This window comes from Macaca mulatta, chromosome 2 (assembly GCF_049350105.2).
Source record: "Macaca mulatta isolate MMU2019108-1 chromosome 2, T2T-MMU8v2.0, whole genome shotgun sequence".
In the NCBI taxonomy this organism is placed as follows: Eukaryota; Metazoa; Chordata; class Mammalia; order Primates; family Cercopithecidae; genus Macaca; species Macaca mulatta.
The window spans coordinates 148,960,323-148,981,050 of NC_133407.1; the positions used below are offsets into that span (position 1 = coordinate 148,960,323).

At 45.2% G+C, this 20,728-nt stretch overlaps 1 protein-coding gene and 1 non-coding gene across 2 annotated transcripts; both read left to right on the forward strand.

Annotated features, from left to right (window-relative positions):
• Window positions 1–651: 651 nt before the first annotated feature.
• Window positions 652–13,611, forward strand: BRK1 (BRICK1 subunit of SCAR/WAVE actin nucleating complex). Its single transcript, XM_015130251.3, has 3 exons — window positions 652–790; window positions 11,739–11,821; window positions 12,694–13,611. Exons 1-3 carry the CDS (start codon window positions 673–675, stop codon window positions 12,718–12,720), a joined length of 228 nt encoding a protein of 75 aa, XP_014985737.1. The 5' UTR covers window positions 652–672; the 3' UTR covers window positions 12,721–13,611.
• A 6,706-nt stretch (window positions 13,612–20,317) lies between these two features.
• LOC114676627 (small nucleolar RNA U13) lies at window positions 20,318–20,420 on the forward strand. Its single transcript, XR_003727676.1, has one exon. It is a non-coding gene; the product is annotated as a small nucleolar RNA U13 (small nucleolar RNA).
• Window positions 20,421–20,728: the final 308 nt, after the last annotated feature.

Consider the following 20,728-nt stretch of genomic DNA (forward strand, 5'->3'; position numbering starts at 1 on the left):
TTTTTAGACTCCGTCTAAAAAAAAAAAGAAAAAAAAGACTTGTATTTAGTGTGTTTTTTTTGTTTGTTTTTTTTTTTTGAGAGGGAGTCTCGCTCTGTCTCCCAGGCTGGAGTGCAGTGGCGCGATCTCCGGGTCACTGCAAACTCCGCCTCCCGGGTTCACGCCATTCTCCTGCCTCAGCCTCCTGAGTAGCTGGGACTACAGGCGCCAGCCACCGCGCCCGGCTAATGTTTTGTGTTTTTAGTAGAGACGGGGTTTCACCGTGGTCTCGATCTCCTGACCTCGTAATCCGCCCGCCTCGGCCTCCCAAAGTGCTAGGATTACAGGCGTGAGCCACCGCGCCCGGCTATTTAGTGTGATTTAATCGACTGTGCCCATCTTACTGCGGACACAGCCTGGAGCAGTTGAGGGAGACGGCAAGACCCCCCACGAGCCCGTTTAACACCATAACGCGCGTGCACTACAACTTCGCCGCCGGAGTCGAGGCTTCTGTTTTCTACAGCGTGGGAGTAGAGAGCAAACGCCAGCGAGGACGTTACATTGCACAGGCGTATCACAGTACCCGAGAATTCGTGGGCGCTCCAGAGGATGGGTGTGGGCTGATGGCGCAGGCGCGCTAGAGGCCTGTAGGGTCGGGGCGCCTGCGCAGTCGCTCTTCCTCAGGCGGCCGCCATGGCGGGACAGGAGGATCCGGTGCAGCGGGAGATTCACCAGGACTGGGCTAACCGAGAGTACATTGAGATAATCACCAGCAGCATCAAGAAAATCGCGGACTTTCTCAACTCGTTCGGTCAGCGGGCCAGCAAGGGGAGGCGGGGAGGAGGGAGGCCGCTGAGGCGCTTGGGCTGGGCTCCGGGGAGATGCTTTGAGAGGACTCCCGGAGCCTTCGGCTATTGCGGGTTTTCACTTCCTCCTTCAGGTCCCACCTTCTTCCTCCCGTCCTGACCCTCAGGCTCCGCTGGACAGTCTCTGTAGGATTATCCTGCCCTACGCTGAGCTCCTGGCTTCCTGCCATGCCCCTGGACCCATTCTACAAGTCCTTTTCCCAGACGGGTCAGGCAGCCCCATCCTCGCTCCGTGGTTCTCCTAAGTGGTCTCCCTGCCTCCTTTGTACTCTACATCCATTCCAGTCCCCACTTTGCACTCAAAGTGAACATCCGGGACCGTGTCACTGCTCTGTTTGAAGACTGTTGACGGTTCCCCATCTTTAGGATCTGCTGGAAACCCTCTAGCGTCATGACTTTTAGTTGGACCCGTTGTCAACCACTCCCGTCTTGTCCATTTCTTCCCGTCTCCTGTGTGTGCTGCGGTGAGAGTGGTTGGAGATGAGGTCAGAGGGATGCCAGGATCTTGGAAATCCTCTCTGTATTGCTAGTATATAGCTTGTGGTAGGTGTTCTGTCTACTTCTAGCCTGTTCCTCAGAGCTAGTACAGGTCGGGTGCCTTCAGCAGAAAGACATCTTTACCAGAGTCTTTCCTAGGCATGGCCTGCTCGTGACAGCCTTAACTTCTTATGAACAGCAAGCAAAGTAATCAAGACTCCTACCCCTTCTTCTCCAAGTGTTTAAGAGAACTTGGCACTGGTTAGATTTTCTTGTGTAATTACAGGATATAGGGATGCATCTAGTGAACTTTTCCTCAACTAGTGTACTTTGGAAAGATTTTTAAATGAATTATTCTCTAGCTAAAGGAATGATGGCCTTAGGAGTGTAAAGGTGACAGAGCAAGAGATGGTCAGAAAGCATCAGCGAGATATGCTAGAGCTCCATATGAGGCCCTCTCTTAAGGCATAGTGGGAGACACAGAATAAGAACCACTTCCTACATTCAAAGAAGTTCTAATCTTGAAGATGAAATAATGACAACTTCAGAACAAAGAAGAGCATCATTTTTGTATTAAAGTATTTTCATACAGGGTGTATAGGACTATAATCATGGCTGGGTTCAATGGCTCATATCTGTAATCCCAGCACTTTGGGAAGCCAAGTTGGGAGGATTGCTTGAGCCCAGGAGTTCAAGACCAGCCTGGACAACATGGCCAGATCCTATCTCTACAAAAAAACAACAATGACAAAAAATTAGTTGGGCATGGTCATGCAGACCTGTTGTCCCAGCTACTCGGGAGGCCGAGACAGGAGGATCACTTGAGCCCTGGAGGCAGTGAGCCATGTTCATGCCACTGCACTCCAGCCTAGGCGACAGAGTAAGACGCTGTCTCAAAAAAAAGAAATCCTGAGTTGGATTCTAGTAATGTAATTTCATTTCTGAGAACAGAATTGTACCAGTAAACTTTTAATTCATTATGTTTATCTTTGACATAGTCTTGGTATATCATACCCATTAAATTTATAGTGAATGAGTCTTGGGACTGACTGAAAATTGAAAAGCTTAAGCTTAGGATTTGTAAAGGAGAAATGTCTCTTTTCTTGCTTAATAGGCAAGGAGATATCAGCTCAGACATTATGTCTGATTTGTAAGAGTCACATTTTATGATCAGATGGAGAGTAAAGACTTTTTATTTGGGCTTTCCAACAATTTTTTTTTTTTTTTTTTTTGAGACAGGGTCTCACTCTAGTCCAGGCTGGAGTGCAGTGGCATGATCTCAGCTCACTGCAACCTCGTCTTCCTGGACTCAAGCTATTTTCGTGCCTCTGCCTCCTGAGTAGCTAGGTTTACAGATGTGCACCACACCTGGCTGATTTTTGTGCTTTTTAAAGTAGAGACAGGTTTTGGCCATCTTGCCCAGGCTGGTCTCAAACTCCTGAGCTCAAGTGATCCACCCACCCCAGCCTCCCAAAGTGCTGGGATTACAGGCGTGAGCCACTGTGCCCTGCCCCCAACAAATTCTAAACTAAGGAATTAGACATACAGAAGTCCAGTCTTTTGGAGCCAAAATAAATGACTTCCCTTAGCTTAGATCATTATCCTCCCTTAAAGTGATGATGATGGCCAAATGTTTGGAGTAATTACTAGGTGGTTTTTAAAGATTTTAGAAAGTGAATTTAGAGAAAATAACAATTAAATTCAACTAAGTAAGAAGATAATTATAATGCAGGATTAACAGTCAAAGGAATTTGACTTAGTAGTTAGGTGTACCTGAGGCAGGTTCTTAAAGATTGGCATGGTGGCTCATGCCTGTAATCGCAGCACTTTGGGAGGCTGAGGCGGGCGGATCACCTGAGGTCAAGTTTGAGATCAGCCTGGCTAACATGGTGAAACCCTGTCTCTACTAAAAATACAAAATTAGCTGGGTGTGGTGGTGCACGCCTGTAATCCCAGCTACTCAGGAGGCTGAGGCAGGAGAATCGCTTGAACCGGGGAGGTGGAGGTTGCAGTGAGCAGGGATCGTGCCACTGCACTGCAGCTTGGGCGAAAGATTAAGACTCCGTCTCCAAAAAAAAAAAAAAAGAAAGATTGACAATATCACAATGCAAGAGTTTAGAAAAAGACCCCACAAGCTGCAAAACTGGATAAATTTTAAGGATAGACTTGAGTATGTTTTCTTGATATTGGATAATTTAGGATGACTGTGTGTGGGATGTTTTTTTCCCATCCTAAGCCATTAGCAAGCTTTTACAATTGTCCCTTGAACAATACATGTTTGAACTGCAGGGATCCATTTACAGGTAGATTTTTTTTTGAGACAGATTTTCACTCTGTCACCTAGGCTAAAGTGCAGTGGCATGATCTCGACTCACTGCAACCTCCACCTCCCAGGTTCAAGTGATTTTCTTGCCTTAGCCTCCCGAGTAGCTGGGACTAGAAGTGTGTGTCACCATGCCCGGTTAATATTTGTAGTTTTAGTAGAGACAGGATTCGCCATGTTGGCCGTGCTGCTCTTGAACTCTTGGCCTCAAGTGACCCACCTCTGTTCAACTTCCCAAAGTGCTGGGATTACAGGCATGAGCCACTGTGCCTGGCCATAGGTGGATTTATTGCGATAAAAGTTATACAGTATGCCTGCCTCTCCTGCCTCACCTTCCACCTCTGCCACCCATGAGGTAGCAAAACAACCTCTCTTCTTCCTCCTCTTCCTCAGCCTAACTTAGCAGGAAGACAATGAGGATGAAGACCATTATGATGATCCACTTCCGTTTAATGAATAGTAAATATGTTTCCTTTTCCTAGTGTGTTTTTTTGGTTGTTGTTTGTTTGTTTGTTTTTTGAGACGTAATCTCACTCTGTCGCCCAGGCTGGAGTGCAGTGGCGCGATCTCGGCTCACTGCAAGCTCTGCCATTCTCCTGCCTCAGCCTCCAGAGTAGCTGGGACCACAGGTGCCCGCCACCACGCCCGGCTAATTTTTTTGTAATTTTTAGTGGAGATGGGATTTCACCATGCTAGCCAGGATGGTCTCCATCTCCTGACCTTGTGATCCGCCCGCCTAGGCCTCCCAAAGTGCTGGGATTACAGACATGAGCCACTGCACTCAGCCTCCTCATGTTTTTTTTAATAACATAGTCTTTTCTCTAGTTTACTTTATTGTAATACAGTATGTCATATATGTGACTTCCAAAATATGTGTTAAGCAACTGCTCCTGTTATCAGTAAGGTTTCCAGTCAGCAGTAGGCTATTCGTTTAGTTCTGTGGAGACAAAAATTATATGCAGATTTTCTTTTTCTTATGTATTTAAAATAGAGATGAGGTCTTACTGTGTTGCCCAGGCTGTTCTCAAACTCCTAAGTTCAAGTGATCCTCCTGTCTCAGCCTCCCAAAGCGCTAGGATTACACGTGTGAGCCACCGTGCCAGCCTGTGCAGATTTTCAACTGCACAGAGGGTTGATGTTCTTAACCCCTGAGTTGTTCAGGGGTTAACTCTAACATGTTTATGATGATATGGTTTGGTGGTGTAAAGATTCAATAAGAATTTACTGCCAGGTGCAGTGGCTCACGCCTGTAATCCCAGCACTTTGGGAGGCTGAGGTGGGCAGATCATGAGGTCAGGAGTTCGAGACCAGCCTGCCCAACATGGTGAAACCCTGTCTCTACTAAAAATACAAAAATTAGTTGGGTGTGGCGGAGTGCACCTGTAATCCCAGCTACTCAGGAGGCTGAGGCAGGAGCAATCCCTTGAACCCGGGAGGCAGAGGTTGCAATGAGCCAAAATCGTGCCACTGCACTCCTGCCTGGGCGACAGAGCAAGACTCCATCTCAAAAAAATAAAATAAAATAAGAATTTACTTTGAGGCCAGGCACGGTGGCTCATGCCTGTAATCCCAGCACTTTGGGAGGCCAAGGCAGGTTAATCGCTTGAGCTCAGGAGTTCGAGACCAGCCTGGCCAACATGGCGAAACCCCATCTCTATAAAAAATACAAAAATTAGCCAGGCATGGTGGCGCATGCCTGTAATTCCAAGCTACCTGGGAGGCTGAGACATGAGAATCACTTGAACCCTGGAGGTGAAGGTTGCAGTGAGCCAAGAACGTGCCACTGTACTCCAGCCTGGGTGACAGAGTGAGACTCTGTCTCAAAGAAAAATAATTTACTTTGAGGGAGCATCTGGAGTTCTTCAAATATGTTAGCAATTCTGTAGTCCTTACCCTGACCACAGAGAATCTGCATGGGCCATGTATTTTGGAGAGAGAATTGTTTTTCTAAGATAGTGAATGACTTTCTGAAAAGCATTTACCCTGTGATTCCAGCTGGTGAGAGTAGAGTCACAGTCTCCCACTTGAACTTGAGGACGTACAAATCATAATGTAGCAATAACATCCTAACACTAGGCCTATTCTGTACTTTGGAATTGGTGAAGCTTCTAAAAACAGATGGTTAGAGATTATTGCTTTTTATTCTTATACTATTTTTTTTCTGGTTCTAAAGGTAATATATGCAGAGAATTATAAAGAAAAAATAGAGAATGTGGCTGTTTTTAAAAAATCTTAGTTTTTGTACTAAGCCAACAAATACAGCATGCCTGGTGTGTGTTAGATGCTGTGAGAAAGGAATAAATATGAATAAATGGATATGATACCCACTCCTAAGATATTCAGAATTTTTCTGGAAAAGTAAGACTTAACTACAAAAACATTCCAAAAGAAAGGCAGTATTTTTTTTTTTTTTTTTTGAGACGGAGTCGCTCTGTTGCCCAGGATAGAATGCAGTGGTGCAGTCTCGGCTCACTGCAACTTCTGCCTCCCGGCTTCAAGCGATTCTTCTGCCTCAGTCTCCCAAGTACCTGGGACTACAGGCATGCGCCACCATGCCTGGCTAATTCTTTTTCTTTTTTCTTTTTTTTTTTTTTAAGATGGAGTCTTGCTGTGTTGCCCAGGCTTGAGTACAGTGGTGCAATCTTGACTCACTGCAACCTCTGCCTCCTGAGTTCAAGCCATTCTCCTGCCTCAGCCTCCCGAGTAGCTGGGATTACAGGTGCACGCCACCATGCCCAGCTACTTTTTGTATTATTAGTAGAGATGGGGTTTCGCCATGTTGGCCAGGCTGGCCTCAAACTCCTGACCTCAAGTGATCCGCCCACCTCGGCCTCCCAAAGTGCTGGGATTATAGGCGTGAACCACCATGCCCAGCCTGACAGTATTGATTTTTGTAATGCTAAAGTTATATGCAGTAAGTTCACAGAAGGAGCTGTCTGATAAAAGCATTTGTTCCCTAACAAGAACTGGTATTTTCAGTTAAAGGCTGGTGATAATGTACACATACTTGTGCTCTGGTCTCAGATTTATCCAGCTGCTGAATGCTTTCTCAGTGTTTTTTATTTGAACCAGCGTGTACTTATTAGGATTTGAAATATGACCAAAGTTTCTGGAGTTGAACATTTTCTGTTTCTCAACAGTGTTTATCCATGTGGGCCAGTAGCATAGTATTGTTCCTGAATTCTAATTCATTACCAGATTGACAGCTAGAACAGAATAGCCACCCAGGAAGGAACCTTCCCTCTCTCTCACCTCCCCCAATGAAGCTGGTATGTCTTTCTTCATGGGAAATGACAGGTTGTCAGAGATAATATTCATGCTCTTACTCACTAGCATACATAATGTGCTTTTAGACTTCCAAAAACCAGACTGAAAAGAGGCTTGGTCCTGTGGGGCAGTTCCGACAGAAACTGGCAGTGCATCCAGGAAAAAGGGGATGCTGAAATGATCATACTTAAGCTAGACCTGGGAATTCAAGGAAGCAGCACAAGCATAAAAAGAATGAAGAATGTCCAGAAATGGCAAATCCATAGTGACAAAGATTAGCGTTTCCCAGGGACTGAGGGGTGGCAGAATGAGGAGTAACAGGACTAAGAGGTACAAGGTATCTTTTGGGGATGATGAAAATATTCTAAAAGTAGATTATAATGATTGCACAACTCTGTAAATATACTAAAAACCATTGAATTGTATACTTTAAGCAGGTAAAAGAATGGAAAGTGGCAGAGTTGGGCTGGAGACCTGGGGTATAAATTATAGCCCTGGAGGCACAGAAAGATGGTAGCAGTGTGCATTGGGACAGTGTGATGGGAAAGAATACCATACTGGGCAGTGAGAGAACGGGGTTCTAAACTCAGCCCTGCTGTTATTTTGTCCCATTACTGACCCAACATGGGCCCTCAGCTTACCTAGGCCTCAGTTTTCTCACTTGTAAGGTGAGTAGAGTTACACTAGAGTCAATCTTTTGTTCCACTAACATACCAGAATGCATCCTTTTTTTTTCAGTCAACATCTGTGTACCAGGCATGATACTGAGGTTACAAGAGGCAATATGTACTTCTTTCAATTAACTTGTTCTAATGGTGAAACAGACATGTAAATAAATTGTAAATTATAAGTACATAAATATCATTTGGCTTTGTAACATGAACATTTTCCCATTTCATTAAATCCTCCTCAAACTTGTAACTTTTTTTTTTTTAGACAGAGTTTCACTCTTGTTGTCCAGGCTAGAGTGCAATGGCGCGATCTCAGCCCACTGCCTCAGGTGATCCACCCACCCTGGCCTCCCAAAGTGCTGGGATTATAGACGTGAGCCACTGCACCTGGCCACTTTTTTTTTTTTTTTTTTTTTTTTGAGACGGAGTCTTGCTCTGTCGCCCAGGCTGGAGTGCAGTGACGTGATCGCGGCTTACTGCAACCTCCACCTCCCAGGTTCACGCCATTCTCCTGCCTCAGCCTCCCAAGTAGCTGGGACTACAGGCGCCCGCCACCACGCCCGGCTAATTTTTTGTATTTTTAGTAGAGGTGGGGTTTCACCGAGTTTCACTGTGTTCGCCAGGATGGTCTCGATCTCCTGACCTCATGATCCACCAGTCTTGGCCTCCCAAAGCGCTGGAATTACAGGCGTGAGCCACCGCGCCCAGCCTTTTTTTTTTTTTTTTTTTTTTTTTTTTTTTTTTTTTTGAGACAGAGTCTCACTCTGTTGCCCAGGCTGGAGTGCAGTGGTACAATCTCGACTCACTGCAACCTCCGCCTCCTGGGTTCAAGCCATTCTCCTGCCTCGGCCTCCTGAGCAGCTGGGATTACAGGCGTGCGCCACCATGCCCAGCTATTTTTGTATTTTTAGTAGAGACAGGGTTTCTTTTTTTTTTTTTGTATTTTTGGTAGAGATGGGGTTTCTCCATGTTGATCACGCTTGTCTTGAACTCCGACCTCAAGTGATCCGCCCACCTCGGCCTCCCAAAGTGCTGGGATTACAGGCATGAGCCACTGCACCCGGCCATTGTAACTTTTAATGCCTATTTTAATAGTCTCATTGATACACTATATCAAACCATTCCAATCATGGGCATTTGGTTTTGTTGCTTTTTCACCATCTTAAATAATAGTGATGCACATTCTTATTTGTAAAATCTTTATCCAAAGGGGGAAGTGATAACCAAAGACCAAGTACACGAATAACTTACAAATTAGAACTTCAGAGGCTGGCACGGGGCCTCATGCCTGTAATCCTAGGACTTTAAGAGGCCAAGGCAGGAGGATTGCTTGAGTTCAGGAGTTTGAGATCAGCCTGGGCAACAAAGTGAGACCCCCATCTCTACCAAAAAAAAAAAAAAAAAGAAAACAATTAGTCGGGCACAGTGGCATCCACCTACTGAGTAGTAATTCTAGCTACTCGGGAGGCTGAGGTGGAAGGATCACTTGAACCTAGGAGTTGAGGGGCGCAGTAAGCTATGATTGTGCCACTGAACTCTAGCCTGGGTGACAGAGCAAGACCATGTCTCTTTAAAAAAAAAAAAAAAAAGATATTCATCCGTAAATGTTTAGGTAAATACAGAAGAGAATTATGATATCCATCTGGCAAGACCTCTCAGAGATAGAATTTGAACTTAGCCTTGGGGGAGATAGGCAGGCAAGATGAGTAAGATTTGGATATAATAAGATGAAAGTTGAGGCAAGATTAGGGTGTAGGAAGATTTGTCAAAATGGATGCTGAAGCGCTTTTGCAAAACAGCCAGGGAATAGATGAAAAGGCAGCTTGTTAGCTAAGTGTTAAATCATTGCGTGGGAGAGTCTCAGCGAATGTTTCAAACTTAAAAACTGTAGGTTATTGAGAGATGACTGAACAACAATGTTGGAGGAGAGAGTAGAAGATAATGACCATGCTAAGATACCTTTTCTCTCATATATTGAGAATAGTTGGAAAAAGAATAGTTCCTGTTACAGAAGTTTGCAGAGAAAAAGATGTTTTAAATTAAATCTGGTTTCATTTTGAATGAGATGGTAAAAGAAGACTGGAAAAGCTAGAGGAAGAAAAAGAATTTTGGCTGTTTTCACAGATGGAATGTGGGCTTTATAGGGTATTTGATGTTCTCCAAGTTTTCTCTAGTTCTGAAAGGCCTTTTGCCTCTAGGAGGAACAGTAGTGACATGGCTTTAATGAGCTCAGAACTCTCACACCTTCCCTTTCCATAATTTCTGCTGCTTTCTTGGCCTCTACTTTTTTTGTTGTTTGTTTTGAGATGGAGTCTCACTCTGTCACCCAGGCTGCAGTGCAGTGGCACGATCCTGGCTCACTGCAACCTCCGCCTCCCAGGTTCAAGTGATTCTCCTGCCTCAGCCTCCCAACTAGCTGGGACTAGAGGCACTTGCCACCACGCCCAGCTAAGTTTGTGCTTTTAGTAGAGATGGGGTTTCACCATGTTAGCCAGGCTGGTCTTAAACTCCTGACCTCAGCTGATCTGCCCAGCTTGGCTTCCCTAAAGTGCTGGAATTACAGGCATGAGCCACTGCACCTGGCCTCATTTCTTTCCTATTGAGATTATTTTCTTATTCTTGCCATGTCCCCTCTTTTGAAGGTCTTACTTAGGCCATTAGTAAATGGCTGTACAGCCTTGGTGTATTCATTTGCTATTCCTGGCATAACAAATTACCACACAGGCTGGACACAGTGGCTCACACTTGTAATCTCAGCACTTTGGGAGGCTAAGGTGGGCGGATCACGAGGTCAAGAGATTGAGACCATCCTGGCCAACGTGGTGAAACCCTGTCTCTACTAAAAATACAAAAAAAAATTAGCTGGGCATGGTGGCGCACACCTGTAGTCCCAGCTACTTGGGAGACTGAGGCAGGAGAATCACTTGAACCTGGGAGGCAGAGGTTGCAGTGAGCTGAGATCACGCCACTGTGATCCAGCCTGGCAACAGAGTGAGACTCCGTCTCAAAAACAAACAAAAAAACAAATTACCACACATTTTATGGCTTAAACCACATAAATTTATTATTTACCATGTGTAGGTCATAAATTGAACACGGATAACTGGGCTAGCAATCTTCACACCTTGGCCTTCTGAAGTATTAGGATTACAGGCATGAGTCACTGCTCCTGGCCTGAGCTCCAATCAGGGTTTCAGCAGGACTGCCTTCCTTTCTGGAGGCTCAAGGAGCGGGTCTAGTTCCTCGAATATTGGGTTGTTGGCAGAACTCAGTTTCTCGTGGTTGTAGAACTGAGATCTCTGTTTTGTTACTGGCTGTCAGCTGAAAGTTGTTCCCAGCTTCTAAAGGTCACTTACATCCCTTGGCTCATGACTCCCTTCTTCCACTTTCAAAGCCAACAATGGCAGATTGCATCCCCTTCACACATCGAATCTCTTTTTCTTCTTCCATTTCATCTCTGACCCCCTTCCTCTGCCTTTCTCACCTACATTTGTGGACTTATGATTAGATTGGGGCCAAATGGACAATCCAAGACAAACTCTAGGATCTCAAGGTTCTTAACCTTAATCATACCTGCAAAGCCCTGTTTCCTCATGTATAATCCATATTCACAGGATCCAGGGATTAGAGAAAGGACTTTTTTCTTTTTTTTTTTTTTTTTTTAGTTTTGCTCTTTCACCCAGGCTGAAGTGAAGTGGCGAGATCTTGGCTCACCGCAACATTTGACCCCCGGTTCAAGCGATTCTCCTGCCTCAGCCTCTCGAGTAGCTGGGATTACAGGCATGTGCCATCATGCCCGGCTAATTTTTGTATTTTTAATAAGAGATAGAGTTTCACGATGTTGGCCAGGCTGGTCCTGAATTCTTGACCTCAGGTGATCCACCTGTCTAGTCCTCCCAAAGTACTAGGATTACAGGCATGCGCCACCACGCCCTGCGGGAAAGGACATTTTTGTGGGGCCGTTATTCTCTACTTGCAATACTTGATAGGAAATTCAGCAGATCCACTCTAAGGAACTGTGCTAAGATACTTCTCACTGTATCCATTTCCATTTGTATTCTGTGTATTATTCCTCTTTTTCAGTGTAGGAGTTGTGTGTGTCTGTGTCTGTGTTTGAAGTGACCTTAATTCTGAACACCAGTCTCTTTTTCTTAGATATGTCTTGTCGTTCAAGACTTGCAACACTAAACGAGAAATTGACAGCCCTTGAACGGAGAATAGAGTACATTGAAGCACGGGTGAGTTTGATGGGCCAGGGCATTCCAAGAGAGAATGCGCATTTCCACTTATTACTGAAAAAAACCTGAAAGCAGAAACAGTCTTAGGAAGCTTAAGCACTGGCCAGACATGGTGGCTCACACCTGTAATCCCAGCATTTTGGGAGGCCGAGGTGGCGGATCACCTGAGGTCAGGAGTTCAAGACCAGCCTGGCCAATATGGTGAAACCCCATCTCTACTAAAAATACAAAAATTAGCCAGGCATGGTGGTTCACACCTGTAGTCCCAGCTACTCAGGAGGCTGAGGCAGGAGAATCACTTGAAACTGGGAGGCTGCCGGGCGCGGTGGCTCAAGCCTGTAATCCCAGCACTTTGGGAGGCCGAGACGGGCGGATCACGAGGTCGGGAGATTGAGACCATCCTGGCTAACACGGTGAAACCCCGTCTCTACTAAAAAGTACAAAAAACTAGCCGGGCGAGGTGGCGGGCGCCTGTAGTCCCAGCTACTCGGGAGGCTGAGGCAGGAGAATGGTGTGAACCTGGGAGGCGGAGCTTGCAGTGAGCTGAGATCCGGCCACTGCACTCCAGCCTGGGCGACAGAGTGAGACTCCGTCTCAAAAAAAAAAAAAAAAAAAAAGAAACTGGGAGGCAGAGGTTGCAGTGAGCCGAGATCGCACCACTGCATTCCAGCCTGGGTGGCAGAGTGAGACTCCGTCTCAAAAAAAGAAAACAAAAGTTCAGCAGATTGCCTGGATTTGAACCAGGTTTCTGTGACTTCACAGCTATCTTCTTTTCTACTATTTCTCACTGCCTAGGATCTAAAGAATTTTTTTTTAGACCCCTCTAATCTTTTTGAATGTATCTAAATGTCAATTTTCCTTTCCTTTCACAGGTGACAAAAGGTGAGACACTCACCTAGAACAGTGACGTGCTGCTGCTGGGAAGTTGCTTTACACAACACAGGCCACATGGGAAAGGCCCCAGCAGCCTTCAGCTCCTTCCTTTCTCCTTAAAGAGCAACAGGGCTTATTCTTGTTTTTCTTTTTTCAAAAGTGTGGCCTTTGGGCTCTGCCATCTGGGGTGTGGTGTGTTATGTGGGGAGAAGTCCAGAGGAACTGCTGGAAACGACATGAGGCATTTTACCTTTTCAGTAACATTTTATAGATCTACTTGTCAATGTATTTGAGACATTCACAGCCAAAACCCTGGGACTCTTTGTGAAGGTCCTCCCCGCCTCTATCTTTCTTTCTCTCTCTCTCAAACTTTCCTTAAAGTTCTCATTGCCTTTGCACTGCTTCTGTGAACAGTCTTTATCTCCTCCCCACCTTTGGTGGGAAGTGGGGGGCAATCCTGGCCAAGACACTCATGCCCTGGCAATGTGGCTGCCAGAGAATGTTGTTGCAGACCCACCAGTTTCTTGTTGATTTGGGGAGGTCAAGGCCAGGCCCCCACTTGGCTTGAAGGGACATTTTTAGACTTTTCTTTCTGTCACTTGGGAGTGTCTATGCCTCCCATATTTCCCTAATAAACTCAACTTTTTATCTGACTGCTGTGATTATGGTGGGGAGAGGAGCTAGAGGTGGACTTACTTATTGCACAGAAATGTAATATATGGCATTATTATTCTAACATAAAACTTTCAGATGCAGCTGTTTGATTCAAAGCCTAGGTGGCTTACCAGCCCAAGTCCCCATGTTTGGACTCTGAGCTGACTAGCTCATCCTGGGAATCATTTGGTCATTCAGCACATTTACCAAGTATTTACTATGTAGGCATGTTAAACTCCAATAAAAGATACAGCATTGAATCAGACATGATGCTTACAGTCTGTTGAAATACCAGCATTCACACAATTTAGCCACAATCCAAGGCAGATTATTAGTTTTATAAAGGCAGAAGCTAAATGTCTACTTCTTTGAAAAACAGATAGCCGGGTGCGGTGGCTCATGCCTGTAATACCAGCACTTTGGGAGGCCGAGGTGGGTAGATCATGAGGTCAGGAGATCGGGACCATCCTGGCTAACACAGTGAAACCCTGTCTCTACTAAAAATACAAAAAATTAGCTGGGCGTGGTGGCGGGCGCCTATACTCCCAGCTACTCGGGAGACTGAGGCAGGAGAATCGCTTGAAACCGGGAGGTGCAGGTTGCAATAAGCCGAGATCGCACCACTGCACTCCAGCCTGGTGACAGAGCAAGACTACGTCTCAAAAAAAAAAGAAAAACAGATGGTTTAAACTTTTCATTTTGGTATCCAAAGCTTACTATAAACTTGTACCAACCAACTTCTAAAGGCTTATCCACTATATAGAATCTATTTTAGTCACACAGAAGTCATTATGCTCTGTATACACTGATTTCCCTCAATTCAAATCATATTTGCCATTCAAAGTCTAGCGCAAGGCCCAGCACGGTGGCTCATGCGTGTTATCCCAGCACTTTGGGAGGCCGAGGCGGGTGGATCACAAGGTCAGGAGGTTGAGACTGTCGTGGCTAACAGGGTAAAACGCCGTCTCTACTAAAAAAAAAAAATACAAAAAAAATTAGCCGGGCATGGTGGCGGGCGCTGTAGTCCCAGCTACTCAGGAGGCTGAGGCAGGAGAATGGCGTGAACCTGGGAGGCGGAGCTTGCAGTGAGCCAAGATAGCGCCACTGCACTCCAGCCTGGGCGACAGAGGGAGACTCCATCTCAAAAAACAAAGTGTAGCTTAAGCCAAATTTCCCCCTGAAAGTTCTCTTAGACTTGACTTTTTCATTTAGCATTGCCCTTTTCCTCTTCTCAGTTCCTCCCAATCCTACCATGCTGACACTGTGCTTCAGCTCTGGATTTGATCTTGATATGGATTTGTCTCTGATTTAGCATGTGCATCCTAGAATAGAAATGGACATCTTTGGCCAGGTGCAGTGGCTCACACCTGTAATCCCATCACTTTGGCTGGGTGGATCACTTGAAGTTAGGAGTTTGAGACCAGCCTGGCCAACATGGTGAAACCCAATCTCTACTAAAAATACAAAAATTAGCTGGGCATGGTGGCAGGCACCTGTAATCCCAGCTACTCAGGAGGCTGAGGCAAGAGAATCACTTGAACCTGCAGAGGTTGCAGTGAACTGAGATTGCGCCACTGGACTCCAGCCTGGGTGACAGAGGAAGACTCCGTCTCAAAAAAATAATAATAATATGTTCTAAACGAGTTAGTGCCCTTAATAGTACCATATTGCTAGGTGTGGTGGTGTGCACCTGTAATCCCAGTTACTCAGGAGGCTGAGGTGGTAGGATAGCTTGAGCCTAGCAGGTCAACACAAGCCTGAGCAACATAATGAGACCCGTCTTTATTTTTTTTAATTTTTCTATTTTTTAGTTAGCTCTTTTTTCTTTCTTTTTTTTGAGACAGAGCCTTGCTCTGTTGCCAGGCTGGAGTGCTGTGGCACAATCTTGGCTCACTGCAACCTCCACCTCCCAGGTTCAAGGGATTCTCCTGCCTCAGCCTCCTGAGTAGCTGGGACTACAGGTGCCTGCCACCACACCTGGCTAATTTTTTATATTTTTAGTAGAGACGGGGTTTCACCATGTTAGCCAGGATAGTCTTGATCTCTTGACCTTGTGATCCACCCACCTCGGCCTCCCAAAGTGCTGGGATTACAGGTGTGAGCCACCGCGCCCAGCAACTCTTTTCTTCTTTTTACGCCCAGCCAACTCATCATAAGTTTTTTAATTATAATTTTTTTAATCTACCTTTTTTTTCCAAGATGGAGTTCGAGACCCACCTGGGCAATGTGGCAAGACCCCATCTCCACTAAAGATACAAAAATTAACTGAGCATGGTGGCATGCACTTGTAGTCCCAGCTACTCAGGAGGCTGAAGTGGGAAGACTGCTTGAGCCCAGGAGGTGGAAGCTGCAGTGCTGAGATTGCACCACTCCACTCCATCCCAGGCAACAGAGTGTGGCCCTGTCTTAAAAAACAAACAAACAAAATCTGTGAGTGGAAAATGAGCTAAATTTAAAATTTTCCTCTAAGCCATTCATAGGCACCTTCAAGGGAACCTCTTCACGCCTGTATACTTTGAAATGTTTTTTACTCTGTAATTTGGTTTAATTCACTTATTTACTGAAAAGTAAGAGGTTTGAGCCCATGAGCAATTAGGCATAGATTGCAAGTCCCTTGATAATAAAGCAGTTTTCAGTCTGTCTTTAAAAATTAAGCTTGGGCCGGGTGCCGTGGCTCACGCCTGTAATCCCAGCACTTTGGGAGGCCAAGGTGGGCAGATCACGAGGTCAAGAGATCGCAACCATCCTTGCCAACATGGTTGAAGTGGATTTCAGAAGCAGAAAAAATAGGGAGCTTATTGTCTGGCTGATAGTTACAGAAGTACCCAGTTCTGTTATTCCACTCTTGTTACTCAGACATTTAACTACCCATGTTTATTTCACCAAGCTAAAGAAGTATAGTACAGGTTGATGATCCGCATTCTGAAAATTGGAAATGCTTCAAAATCTAAAACTTTTTGAGCATTGACATGGCACTCAAAGGAAATGCTCATTGGAGCATTTTGGATTTTGGATTAGGGATACTCAACGAGTAAGTATATAAAGACGTTCCAAAAGATTTCAGATTTCCAAAAGCTGAAAAAATCCCAAATCCAAAATACCTCTGGTCCCAAGCATTTCAGATAACACTCAACCTGTACTATAAGCCACACTAAGTGGGGTAGAGGCCAGCCGTGGTGTCTTATACCTATAGTCCTAGCACTTTGGGAGGCTGAGGCAGGAGGATTGCTTGAGCCCAGGAATTTGAGACCAGCCTGGGCAACATAGTGAGACCCCTCTCTATAAAAGCAGTTTTTAGGCCGGGCGCGGTGGTTCAAGCCTGTAATCCCAGCACTTTGGGAGGCCGAGACGGGCGAATCACGAGTTCAGGAGATCGAGACCATCCTGGCTAACACGGTGAAACCCCGTCTCTACTAAAAATACAAAAACAAATTAGCCGGGCGAGGTGGCGGGCGCCTGTAGTCCCAGCTACTTGGGAGGCTGAGGCAGGAGAATGGCGTGAACCCGGGAGGCGGGGCTTGCAGTGAGCTGAGATCCGGCCACTGCACTCCAGCCTGGGCAACAGAGCCAGACTCCGTCTCAAAAAAAAATAAAATAAAATAAAAAAATAAAAGCAGTTTTTAAATTAGGAGGGTGTGGTGGCACAAGCCTATAGTCCCAGCTACTGGGGAGGCTGAGGTAGGAGGATCACTGGAGCCCAGAAGTTCGAGGCTGCAGTGAGCTATGATCATGCCACTGTATTCCAGCCTTGGTGACAGAGTGATACACCATCTCAAAAACATGGTATGGGGGCTGGGTGCTGAGGTTTATGCCTCCCAGCACTTTGGGAGGCTGAGGCAGAGGGATCACTTGAGGCCAGAAGTTCAACACCAGCCTGGCCAACAGCAAAACCCTGTCTCTACAATAAAAAAAAAAAAAAAAAACAGAAAAAATAAACATGGTGGTGGGGACAGGAAGCCTGTTGTTCATTTCTAGGCTCCTTCCCAGTATTTATACTCAGATTCATGCTGTTGCCTGCAAAAAAGGTTGGCCCCCAGTTGCCTCTGGATAATATGATTTAGAAAATTTGCTCTGGCAGCTTGCAGACAATTGCTGCCGTTAGTAATTGTACAAAAATACATGGCTGGGCACAGTGGCTCACACCTGTAATCCCAGCATTTTGGGAGGCCAAGGTGGGCAGATCACTTGAGGTCAGGAGGTTGAGACCAGGCTTGTCAATATGATGAAACCCCATCTCCACTAAAAATTAAAAACAAAAAATTAGGCTTGATGATGTGCACATGTAATCCCAGCTACTTGGGACGCTGAGGCACAAGAATCCCTTGAACCTTGGAGGTGGAGTTTGCAGTGAGTTGAGGTCACACCACTGCACTCTAGCCTGGGCAGCAGAGCTGGATTCTGTCTCAAAACAACAACAGGCTGGGCGCGGTGGCTTAAGCCTGTAATCCCAGCACTTTGGGAGGCTGAGATGGGTGGATCACGAGGTCAGGAGATCGAGACCATCCTGGCTACCACAGTGAAACCCCGTCTCTACTAAACAATACAAAAAACTAGCCGGGCGTGGTGACGGGCGCCTGTAGTCCCAGCTACTTGGGAGGCTGAGGCAGGAGAATGGCGTAAACCCGGGAGGCGGAGCTTGCAGCGAGCTGAGATTCGGCCACTGCACTCCAGCCTGGGCGACAGAGCGAGACTCCGTCTCAAAAAAAAAAACAACAACAACAACAATAATAGCAACAACAACTAACTTCTAAAGGCCATGTGACTGTCAAGTAGATTATACATAAGAAAGGCTGATTTAGAGTTCTTAGAGGGTTTTTTTTTGTTCTTTTTTTTTTTTTTTTTTTTTTTTCTGAGACAGGGTCTCGCTCTGTCACCCAGGCTGGAGTGCAGTGGCGTGATCTTGGCTCACTGCAACCTCCACCTCCCATGTTCAAGCAATTCTCATGCCTCAGCCTCCTGAGTAGCTGGGATTACAGGAATGTGCCACCAGGCCCAGCTAATTTTTGTATTTTTAGTAGAGACAGGGTTTCACCAGGTTGGCCAGGCTGGGGTTTCTTCATTTAATTTTTCTTTATTTATTTGTTTTCTTTGTTTTTAGAGACAGAGTCTCACTATGCTGCTTAGGCTAGTCTCAAACTCCTGGGCTCAAGCAATCTTCCCGCTTTGGCCTCCCAAAGTGTTGGGATTACAGGCATGAGCCACTGTGCCCGACTAGTTTATTTTCTAAAGAAAAGTTACCCTGGAGGATCACTTGAGGCCAGGAGTTTAAGACCAGCCTGGGCACCAGTGAGACACCGTATCTGTTAAAAAATAAAAAGTAAAGCCACCCTGTTCACTAAATTGGCAAAAGATTAGGACTAGCAAGAATTAAAACTCACAGAACATTAGGGTGAGAAAGAATCTTAGAGATAATCTAGTCTGCCCCTGCCATTCTAGGAATATAGAAGCAAACCCAGACAGGTTGAGTGACATGTCCATCCTGGTGGCAAAGCCAAAACTAAAATCTTATTCCCAGGTCAGTGCAGAGCCACTCAGGATCTCATAAATCAGTTTTGTGTTTTCTGTACCATACTGGCCCTCTACTAGCCTCTCCCTGGATCTCACTGATACCATGAGAGTGCAAAAAAAGCAATTGTTTGTTACATTTATCAAAGTGGTGGTATCCATTGGCATCAACATTTGCATTTAGGACAAAGTTATCTTTGGCACCTTTGAACTTGCTAAGACTATCAAGTGTGAAGTTTGTATTATGCCTCAGCTGCATCTTCCAACCATAACAGTTTTTTAAAAAATGATTTTATTGGATAGGTGTGATGGCTTATGTGTGTAATCCCATTACTTTGGGAGGCTGAGGTGGGAGGATTGCTTGAGCCCAGGAGTTTTGAGAACAAGCTGGGCAACCCAGAGAGACCTCCACCACAAAAAATAAACAAAATCAGGCAGGTGTGGTGGTGCATGCCTGTAGTTCCAGTTCCTCATGGGGCTGAGGTGGGAGGATTGCCTCGGCCCAGGAGGTCATAGCTGTAGTAAGCCAAGATCACACCACTGCACTTCAGCCTGGGCGACAAAGCAAGACCCTGTCTCAATAAATAAATAAATGAAATGAAATGTTTCAATTCAATAAATGATAAATGCTTCAGTGTGGCTTTCACAAACATTTTGCCTAAGAAGTTGTTTATTAGCATTAAATACATTGTGTGTCTATTATGTGTGAGTCACTGGAGATAACATGAGAAACAGACACAGTTTCTAGGCTCATGGAGCTTATAGTGTAGTCACTTGTTCACTGTATGTTCTCAAACCAAAAGATGCTAGAATCACATTTGCAGAAAAACCTCAGGAAAACACAACATACACAAAGGAGCAATGCAGTATCAACTTCCCTACATGATAAAGATACCATAGGCCAAAATTGTATTGTACGTGGAAATGTTTGGGTTTTGTTTGTTTGTTTGTTTTTGTTTGTTTACCATTGTAAAAGTAATACATCACCACATATACATTATGGACACACACATGCATTTGAAAAGCATTAACAATTGACCTGAATAAATATATAAAGAACTATTAAAACTCAGCAGTAAGAAAATAGCTAAAAAACGGGTGAAATATTTGAACTGACACCTTGAAGACAATACAAGAATGGCAAACTGGCCGGGGGTGGTGGCTCACACCTGTAATCCCAGCACTTTGGGAAGCCAAGACGGGTGGATCACCCGAGGTTAGGAGTTCGACATCAGCCTGGCCAACATGGCGAAACTCCGTCTCTACTAAAAATACAAAAATAAGCCAGTTGTGGTGGTGCACATATATAGTCCCATCTACTCAGGAGGCTGAGGCAGGAAAATCACTTGAAACTGGGAGGCGGAGGTTGCAGTGAGCTGAGATCACACCACTGCACTCTAGCCTGGGTGACAGAGTGAGACTCTGTCTCAAAAACAAAAAAGAATGGCAAACAAAATACAACAGATTTTTTAATGTTCATAAGCATGATGAGTGGGTTTTCATGTTCATGTGTGAGGTGTGCCTCCCTCAAACCTTGTTATGATGTCAACACATTGCCTATCTGATGAGAAGTAAAAAAAAAACAGTGAAAAGGCAGTTTACAGAATGGGAGAAAACATTTGCAAATCATACATCCAATAAGGACTTCAATAGCAAGGAAACAATTTTAAAATGGGCAAAGGACCTAAGTAGACATTTCCCAACAGAAGACATTAAATGGCCAAAAGATAAGTGTTGGTGAGGATGTGGAGAAAATGGAACCCTCCCAGGCTCTTGGTGGGAATGTATATTAGTACAGCCATTATGGCAAACAGTACGGAGGTTCCTCGAAAAACTAAAAATGGAATTACCATATGATCCAGCAATCTCACTTCT

Excerpts from the sequence above, each read along its gene's own strand:
- BRK1 (XM_015130251.3), top strand. The coding sequence starts at position 673 with ATGGCGGGACAGGAGGATCCGGTGCAGCGGGAGATTCACCAGGACTGG. Across the intron at positions 791-11,738 it reads GGACTTTCTCAACTCGTTCG|ATATGTCTTGTCGTTCAAGA; the intron begins GTCAGCGGGCCA and ends TCTTTTTCTTAG. Across the intron at positions 11,822-12,693 it reads TAGAGTACATTGAAGCACGG|GTGACAAAAGGTGAGACACT; the intron begins GTGAGTTTGATG and ends TTCCTTTCACAG.